At 39.8% G+C, this 9,898-nt stretch overlaps 1 protein-coding gene across 1 annotated transcript; it reads right to left on the bottom strand.

Moving 5' to 3' along the window:
• Positions 1 to 734: 734 nt before the first annotated feature.
• Positions 735 to 4,882, bottom strand: LOC309395707 (uncharacterized protein). Its single transcript, XM_081960184.1, has 2 exons — positions 4,516 to 4,882; positions 735 to 2,735 (listed from the first exon to the last, which is right to left on the bottom strand). The coding sequence occupies exons 1-2, from the start codon at positions 4,844 to 4,846 to the stop codon at positions 1,786 to 1,788; spliced, it is 1,281 nt and encodes a 426-aa protein (XP_081816310.1). The 5' UTR covers positions 4,847 to 4,882; the 3' UTR covers positions 735 to 1,785.
• Positions 4,883 to 9,898: the final 5,016 nt, after the last annotated feature.

The raw sequence follows: 9,898 nt of genomic DNA, 5'->3' as shown, positions 1-9,898 counted from the left end.
CATATGCAAATGCCCACATCCCAAGATCCAACATAGATAGCATTAGCCCTCTAACCATCTAGCAAAAGGACTCACCAAACGACACCTGGGAAGATTACATCACCCAGCAAGGCTCAAATAACCTGGGACTCAAAACACAACCTAGAAAGTTACCCCTGCATGGGAGTCTGATTGGAGATAGATAATGTTGTATATTGGTTATCTCCAGTCTACAACAGTCCTTTCAACAGTTCCAAGAATTTTCCACACCCATTTGCTGGTGATCCTGATGACATAAGATAAATCTCCAGGTGACCTTAATAGCCCACTAAAAGAATGCAAATGACCCGCTGCCTGCAAGCTGAAGAAGCTTCTTCGGGGAGAAGCAAGAACCCCTGGGACAGCCACCTTCGTATCTCCCTAAATCTTAGTAGCTGCCAAACTGAATGTATGTGTAGGAATGCAGTTTTCCTGTGCTATCCATGCCTGTCTTCCATTTCAGTTTCCAGGCATGGAGAAAATGAACTAGGGAGAATCCAAAGGGAGATGATGAAAAGTTAATTTTATATATTGAGCAATAGCAGAGATAAGCTACAAGAGTAAAAAGCTTTAGAAAATAAAATCTCCAATACCATTGAAGTTTTATATATACTTTATTCAGCATTACAAAATCCATTTGTAGCAAAGAAGAAAATAGTTCATTCATTGAGCAAAACATTAAAATGCAGGAACAATATTCTAAATACATTTGGGGTTCTATCTATAGGTAATACATAATATAAAATACAATCGCTAGTCCTTTCCCTTCTCAAATTTAAGGAACCAAAGACGGCTTTAATCCCTTCTGTTGAGGGGAGTACAGTAGTGTTTGCTTGGGCAATGTAAGAGTATTAAAAATACTGAGCTCGGTAAGTGCATATACCCCACTCCCACACTTCATGGTTACAACATGGCTTTTCCCTAGGAAATTTAAAAATATATGCAAATCACAACAGAGGCGTGAATTAGCACAGCATGCAAAATTTCAGACCCAAAGCTGGACACTATTGTTTCAATATGAAATAGGAAAAGTCGTGACTGTTGTACGAAAAACAGTCTTCCTAGAAAACAGTCTTATGAAAGTTTGATTCCAAGATACCATCACATACACACACCGGAATGTATGTATGTATGTATGTATCTATCTTATCATCTATCTTATCATCTATCTTATCATCTATCTTATCATCTATCTTATCATCTATCTTATCATCTATCTTATCATCTATCTTATCATCTATCTTATCATCTATCTTATCATCTATCTTATCATCTATCTTATCATCTATCTTATCATCTATCTTATCATCTATCTTATCAACCATCTATTTCTCTGCTCTGTGTATGTGTGCTTGCGCATGTATGTTCCAGCATAACCCTGGAACATTTCGAGCAATTTCAACCACACTTGGTACACAGATGACTTCCTCTCTGGAAACAAAATACGGTGGGGGTGAAGACACCCTTAAAATCCCTTGGGGTGTGTATTCTGTTAAGATACAGCCTGTTGTGCCTTAAAATGGCCTCTACTGTACAGCGCAGTGGAGTTGCCATGGTAACAGCTTTACAGTACTCCACAAGGGGGCTCCCTCTGGTTGGTAAGAGGGAAAATCCAACATTAAAAATTAGGTTTGGTCCAGACATTTTCACTCTATAAATACCCGGGCAAGACCGGGTTATCGGCTAAGTTATTAAAAGAATTAAGCACAGTCCATTGTAAGACAGACTTTGTAGGAAAGCCAAAAGCATCAGTACAATTTTTGACTTTTAAAATTGGCCAGGAACTACTGGTCCTGCCAGAAGCGGTCTGCATGGCCACCTGGCCAAATGGAGAATAATCCTTTCTGGGTAGCGAGAGCACACTGCATGTGTGAGAGAACCCAGCCAGAAAGAGTGTATGCGGTACCGTTGTGCGGGGAGATCAAGTCTTCTTAGGGCATCGTGAAAAACTTCCATGAACCGGCGTTTGCACAGTAAGTGCCAGTTGTCATACAGGAAGAGAGGTCCTTCACCGTGAGGCCTCACCGCCAAATAATTTTTGAGTGCCAGGACAGGACAAAGGGAGGATTGCTCAGAGGATCTTAACCAGTACGTGAAGCGCCCTGTGCCCATCTCGGGAGCCGCTATATGAAGGCCGACACGGTTTTCCTCCACTTCAATGTCATCCATGCAAAGGAGGTCTGGATGGAAAGTTGTGCAGGTCTTAGCCACCACCTCTCTAGGTCGCAGCGCTGCGTGGAAAGACAGCAAAAACACCGCCCGAAACATAAGGCATTCGTAGAAACTCGCGCAGACTCCTTCGAGGGGTTCCATCAACGACTCCAGGGTATCCATGCTCAGCGGGATCGGAGGTTCTCGCTGCCACCGCATGCCGGCGATCATGCGGGACGTGAACAAGTCTTGAAGCGGATCCTGGAAATTGAAAGTCTGGGATAGGTAGGAAAGGCCGGACAGGTAGGACAATATTTTGGGCGCGGCGACGCCCTCCGTATCCAGAGACAGCAGAAAGCCTCTGATCTGGTGTCCTGGGATGGGCCAAACCGAGGGGAAGCGGACAGTTTCTCGATAGGCAAGGAACAGCACCAAGCCCCCATTGTACATTTGCCAAATCGTGGGGTGCCCTGATCTCTCAAGTAGGCGTAGGGCCCGTATAGACCACCGGGATACATCATGGGACGGGCAATCACAGGAGGCTTCGTCTCCAGTACTCCATTCCCCTGGAAAGAAGGAAAAATGAAACCATCAGCCACTATTCACATAGAGCAGGGGTAGTCAACCTTTTTTTATTACCTACCGCCCACTTTTGTATCTGTTAGGAGTAACATTCTCTAGCTGCCCACCAGTTCCACAGTAATGGAGATTTATAAAGTAGGGAAGTAACTTTACTTTATGAAATTTATAAAGCAGAGTTACAGCAAACCCCTACCGCCAACCATGAAAGCTGGAACACCCACTAGTGGGCGGTAGGGACCAGGTGGACTATCACTGACATAGTGCAACATTTTAAAAGCCTAGAAACAGAGGGGTTGCAATTTTGGCTCTAACAAGCTAGTGCACACACACTTATATACAGTTTTAAATAGCAGCAAGGCCTCTTATATATATACACTTTATTGTCAGTAAACTTTCCCCAATCGCTTCTTACCTATTGCTAATCTAGGAAGAAATTTTTGTCTAAATAAAGCAATACAATAGCAATAGCACTTATATACCACTTTACAGCCTCCTCTCAATTTGGGACCTCATTTCACCCACCTCTGAAGGATGGAAGGCTGAGGCAAGGTAGTAAAAGAAATATTTCCTGCATCTTTTAAAATTAGAACTCAACTTCCCCGGCTGCAACTGGGTTGCAAAACCATTAGAACAGAATTCTTTATTGGCCAAGAGTGATTGGCCACACAAGGAATTTGTCCTTGGTGCATATACTCAGTGTACATAAAGAAAACAGAATACATTCAAGAATCATAAGATACAATACTTAGTGATCGTCATAGGTTACTAATAAGCAATCAAATTATAGTAGGAAACGAAATATGAAATTTAAAGATACAAGCAACATGGTTAGTCATAAGTGGAAAGAGATAGGTACTAGGAAGGAAGAGAAGAATAATAGTAATACAGTCTTAGTAGATAATTTGGTAATTATCTAGATATTTACCAGAGTGATGGCATTGGGGGAAAACTGTCCTTGTGTCTAGTTAACAGGCCATTTACAGTTATATTCCCATGCAAAGCAGCACAGTAAAAGCAGGGGCCTCCAACCATGGCAACTTTAAGCCTGGTGGACTTCAACTCCCAGAATTCCCCAGCCAGCTTTGCCAGTCCGCCAGGCTTAACCTTGCAAGGTTGGAGGCCCCTGCTTTAAAGTTTACTAGGGGCGTGGGGGGGAACCAGCATGGAAAGTCCATGCAGTGCAAACAATGCCCCCCCCCAGCAATCATCGGACCTGCCAATCGTTTTTAAATTGCTTTTAAGTTTATTTATTAAACTTACATGCCACTGAGTCGGCAGCCGAAAAGGGGAGCGAGATTTAAGCAAAACACGCATATAAAGGGCATTCTTAAGAAACACGTGTCCCCTCGAGGTAAATAAGAATCAGGCAACTCATAGGGGATCGAAAATAATAAACCTTAGTCCCAAGCCCGCAGTTCTCGGCAACAAATTGCGTATCTTCACACACACACACACAAGATCACAAACAGCACGTTCAGACAAGCAAAGATCTCCCGCGATCTTCCAGCGCTGTGAGAAAGCGCAGGGAGCCGAAAAGCCACGTGTGTTTTTCCTCCAGCCCTCGGTGCGCAAGCGCAGAAGAGGAAAAGAGGCAAACCGCTTCGTGCATGCGCCCGGAAAAGGGAAAAAAACCAGTTCGCCCTCAGCACGCATGCTCGTAACTTTAAAAGAAACGAGGGAAAATGGTCCCTTCCCCTCGGCACGCGCCGCTTTCTGCGCATGCCCAAAACAGAACTGAGCCCTTTTTTACCCCCCGCCACTTACCGTCGTCGGGGAGATCGGGGTGTCCTCTCGTTTCCTCAGCGTGAGGTAAATCCTCAGCCGTTCGGGTGTTTCCCGGCGGAGCAGCCGCTTCTGAGCCGCCTTCCAACGTCTCCGCGACGAAAGCGTCGGCTCGGTGAGGCGAGTCGAAGGACGAAGCGTCGGCTCGGTGAGGCGAGTCGAAGGACGAAGCCTCGTCCGTCGCGCCGGGAGGAGCGGAGAGCGTTTCCCGCAGGAATTCGAAGGCCGGTTCCCTGGCGAGGAGCAGCAGTATGTCCCAGAAGCAGCAATTGAGGTCTCGGGGCCTGGAAACGAAAGTGCTGAAGTGGCTCATTTTCACACCGGACGTCTCCGAACCGAGCACCAACGTCTCCTCCGACTAAGGTGAGTTGTGAGGCCCGAGTGCGGCCTTTTTATAGGCAAGAGGGTGGGTTTTCCTGGGAGCCAATGAGCGATCGGGCGTGTCCTTAGCGTGTTCTGATTGGCTCCTCTTTGAAATGGACATGCCACTTGCTTTGGGTGTACGTGAGGTCGGCTTAAGAGGCGCGAAATTCAAAACAATTCAAGGCTAATTGAGGCTACTTTAGATAAGAGGCTGACCTCCGCTTATCTGATTAACGATTAGGAATGTTGATGGTACGAAGTTGAAAAAACAACTATTGAAAGAAGCTGGGCCTGGCCCCGTAGGAGGGGGAACTCTTGCCTGTAAAATCACCAAGAGTCCCATTCCAGTAAATGGTTAAAAACAAGCAAATACATGTTATTTAAAACCTTTTTTTAATTGATTGTTTAAAAAAAAGCCGTACCAAAGGCCCTTGTAAAAAAAAATGAAGCACAAATTAATTTGGTTAGGCCTCTAAAGATATTTCCTCCTCCAAATTCTGCTTCGGTGAGAAATTGCAGAATTCATTTATAGTTCATTCTTGGAGGAGAAGCAAAATGTCTTCAAAGAAAAATCAAAAAGTCCAGTGGCCTCCTGAAAAAGCACCTTTGGGACAACCGTGACCTATATGACTGAGAATCTCCATAGACATTTAGCTATAACTACAGAGTTGAAGAAACTTCTTGGATGAGAAGAGAAACATCTTCAGAGAAAAATCAGATGAACTTTGTGATGAACTGGACTGATGTTCAATTATATTATCTGGAATATTGGGGGGTTTATTTATGGTTATCCTGAAGTTGATTCCCCACCCCACCCAAATGGCAGCTGGATTTTATTTAATTCAAAGTCCAGTTGGAAAAAGCATCTTTGGATTTAGGCTTCAATATTAGCTTTTTACTAAAGGTGATATTAGCATTTTAGCATGGCAATCATAAGTTCAAGAAAACTTTTTTATTTTGAGCTCAGGCCATTTTTTTTAATATGTGACAATCTTTTCAGCAACTGAACAATCAAGAGTGTGTTCTGGAAGTCCTTGAATACACAATGCAAGTTTTAAAATAAGATACAAAAGAAATACACTTGCAATTTTTAAGATATAAATCCAGCTGGACTAAAAAGTGGCTGGGGAATCTAGCCACTTGTTAACTTTAATCAGTATTTACTGTGTTTTAATTCTATATGTAATCAGTGATTTCTGTTTGATTATTGCTTTCTGATGTATCATATATACTGAATGTATCAATGGAATGTACCCTCCCTTTTTAATAAACACATTTTGCTTTGGCTGAAATACTTGCATTTCAAGTATATTCCTATTGTTGGATAAGGACAAAAAAACCCTCTCTTTTGCCAAAGGTAACAAGTACTGTTTTTCTCCCAAATTCAGAGAAATAGATTCCTTTAGATTCCATGAAACTCTGGGTGCCTGAATAATTGGACTGGGTGTTATTTGAAGCTAGCCAATGCGATCAGTTAAGCCTAGTTTAGGATTCACTTCAGTTAAGGCTCAAGACTAAGAATGGACAAATCTTAGTTCTAGTGTTGTCTTTGGCACAGAAATCAGTTGGGTGATTTTGGGTCATTCACTCTCTTTTAGACCTGGAAAGAAGGCAAAATCCCTTCTGCCAAAAATAATTGTATGGATTTGTTAAACGAAATAAATAAAAAACACACTTTCCTGGAAATTAAGAACTACACACATTTTCAGGATTCAGTGACAGAGGAACTTCTGAGTAAACACGAGTAGCAATCAGCTTCATAAAAATATGAAACTGCCTGTTTTCCTCTGAGAAAGCCCTGTCCTGCCGTTGCTTTTCCTAACCATGCATTGTTTCAATTAGGAAGAATTGCTTGAATTAAATTGCCTGGTTCAATTAAATTTAAAATATATTGATAGGAAGAAAAGTGTTTGGTTTCTCTTCAAGACAGTTTGAGTGAAGTACTTTTTTATTTTCTTTGGAGTGACAGGTGTTTCCGGTATAAAAAGAAAAACATCTTTGTGGTTACCCAGTTTCCTTTAGTGTATGTGCCATCACGTTAACCAACTGGCTTCTCTTGCACTAAATTGCAACACCATGTTTCATTAAACATTTACCTATTTAAAACAATCCCACTCCTATTTTAATAGATATAATATCTATAGTACAGATTTTGATTTGATGGGGGTGTTTGAAAAATTATAGCAAATTATGGTTGGACTTCATCATTCAAGTCCAAAATGTGTCTATTTTATTTCTACCTGCCAGACTTTAAGTTATTTGTCTTTTAACATGGTTTTTTAAACTGTATAGTAAAATCGCTCAGGTTTTATTTACAAAAAACAGTATGTTGGCAAAAAGGTATATTTTACATCCATAGTTAAACATGATCAGCTGGGCTATTTTTGCAATTTGGCTAGAGAACTAAGATGTACAGTTGTCCTTGACTTACAACAGTTCATTTACTGACCGTTCAAAGTTACAACTGTTTCACTAACTTTAACCGCAGTGATTCCTTTAACAACTGAGGCATAAAGGTTCTGCCGGGACAAAATTCACTTAACAATTGTTTTGCTTAGCAACATAAATTTTGGACTCAATTGTGGGCCTAAGTTGAGGACTACCTGTATTTAGATTTACCTATGATGCCTGAAAGTGCACCCGTTTGTGTCCAACACAGGCAAGATAACTTTTTTATATTGGCTTAATTCAAAAATAATAGTGTTCTTAGTGTGTGAAAAGAAAGATCTAACATCAAACTTCATGTACTTAATAATGTTAATAATAAAATCCATCCTGGCTATAGGAAAAATAACTAATGCTCATAAAGTAAATACTTAGCCTACCACAGGAGAAAATTTTGGATTCTAAAACAAAATGTAAATATTTTAATTTGACTAAACTAAAATAATAAAATAGAAAAACAATGCCAGATCTATAGAAATATCACAGAATCGTTTCCATATTCTCTGTAACTCTTCAGTATAGTTATTAAATGAAAGGAGAATGTAGCCCTAATATTAATGCCTAACATTTTAAGGTAATCAGAAAGATGTAATTTTAACATAAATCTGTGGGAGCACACGATGAAATTGAGTAGGAACCTTTTGACTAGGCCATGTGATAGTCTGTAATTAGTAAAAGAATTAAGAAAATAAAGTTTGGGTGAAATAGGCTTCGATTAATTTCTGCTAATTATTAAACTGTTAAGATTGCCATTAAGAGTAATAGCCTATTAATTTCTGCTTATTATACAATAGAATAAAGTTCAATCTTACATAAACGATGGCAATTCAATTTACTGTGTACTTTAATAAAATGCTCACAAGTCAACTCTTTTCCCAGTTCTGGAGCCATGATGTAGCTACATTTCCTTCATTTTTGTGGGGCATTGTATAAAAACAATTTGCATTAGCTTGGGGATGATTGATGAGGCAAGAGCACAGACAGAATAATTACCCTGTTTGTAATTTACAAAATGGTCATGGGGCTAATTCCATTGATGAGATTAGTCTGATTTCTGTTGATAAGATTAACAGTGTAATTGACTAGGTGTAAAGGAGTGTGAATCATCATTATAAATTAGCATTGAACAAAATAACATTAGCAAGAATCTCTCTTCACCAAACTGTTAGTGTTTTAATTTCCTAAATGTGCTTTCACATTTCACATGATTCAGGATTCATATTTTTGTGCATTCAGGATCTTGGGTAATTTTTTGTTAAATACATATGAACTAATAATAAGCATCATAGTGGAACCTACCTACTTCTAAGTAAACATGTGTGGGATTTTGCTGTAGGTAGATGATGGTAAACCAGTTATGCATTTTTCTTCATATAATATCAGTGAGTAAACTTTGGCTTAAAACATAGTTAATACTAACTAACAAACAAAACAACTATTAGCTGTGGTATTGACTGGATTTTTCTGTATTTTTTAAAAAAGTAACTTTTCAAGTGATAAATCATTTAAATTCTTTGAAGTAAGATGCAGTTTAAAATTACTTTGTGGTATTCCTGCAAAAGCCTTTATGTTGGATTATAATAAACATAAAATCTACCCTGAACAGAAGGTTTACATCTGTTGTTACTGAGGCTCAAAAGATTCATTTAAAAAAAATAAAGATTAATTGCACCACATTCCTATGTAGAAATTTGTAAAACCAAGCTTATTAAAACCTTGTTTTAGGAACTAAGCAAATGCATATTCATTGTGGAATGAAATGATTTTACTCAGAACTTAATAAAAACAAATCATACCTTAAACCTTCCAAAAAAAATCTGTTCAAAGCATTCATTGTCTGAAATTGATTGGGAAATGGATAGAAAATCATTTCTGTTACTTTTGAAATTTGAAAGTAAGGTTATTGTTTAATTATAAAATTAGACCTGCCTGCTTTGGTGCCTCCTGTCTTAGTAGCATCATTTATATAAATCAGCAGATAAATGTTCCAGAAACATCTTGCTGCTGCTGGATTTCTAATTTGTATTCATTTTTATTTTGTCCCCTTCAATTAATATTAGCTTCTGACAACTGCATGAACAAATCCCCATAGTTTGGTGCTTGTTTGGGGATAGCTTTTTTGTTGTTGTTGCAAGATTTCAGAAGAGGTTTGCTGTGGCCTGTTTCCCAGGACTAAGAGAGAATGATTGTCCCAAGAACACCCAGCTACTTTTGAACCTAAGACAGAACTAGAACACGCAGTCTCCCAGTTTCTAGCCTGATGCCTTAAACCAGGGGTGTCCAAACTTGGGAACTTTAAGACTTGTGGACTTCAACTCCCAGAATTCCCCAGCCAGCATGGCTGGCTGGGGAATTCTGGGAGTTGAAGTCCACAAGTCTTAAAGTTCCCAAGTTTGGACACCCCTGCCTTAAACATAGCAACAAGACCACCACTGTTGTTGGAGGCTACCCTGTCCTTTTACAGCATTATTGGAAGAGCATTTTTTTGAACATTCAGGCTGCTTCTGTTTTCTTCTAACAATTTCAAAAGAAAATAATTCAGCTTGCTTTTGCACAG

This window comes from Natrix helvetica (genome assembly GCF_964273705.1).
Source record: "Natrix helvetica genome assembly, chromosome: 7".
Lineage (NCBI taxonomy): Eukaryota > Metazoa > Chordata > Lepidosauria > Squamata > Natricidae > Natrix > Natrix helvetica.
This window is presented reverse-complemented; position numbering and strand designations above follow the sequence as displayed.

Excerpts from the sequence above, each read along its gene's own strand:
- LOC309395707 (XM_081960184.1), bottom strand. The coding sequence starts at position 4,846 with ATGAGCCACTTCAGCACTTTCGTTTCCAGGCCCCGAGACCTCAATTGC. Across the intron at positions 2,736-4,515 it reads CCCCGATCTCCCCGACGACG|GGGAATGGAGTACTGGAGAC; the intron begins GTAAGTGGCGGG and ends CCTTCTTTCCAG.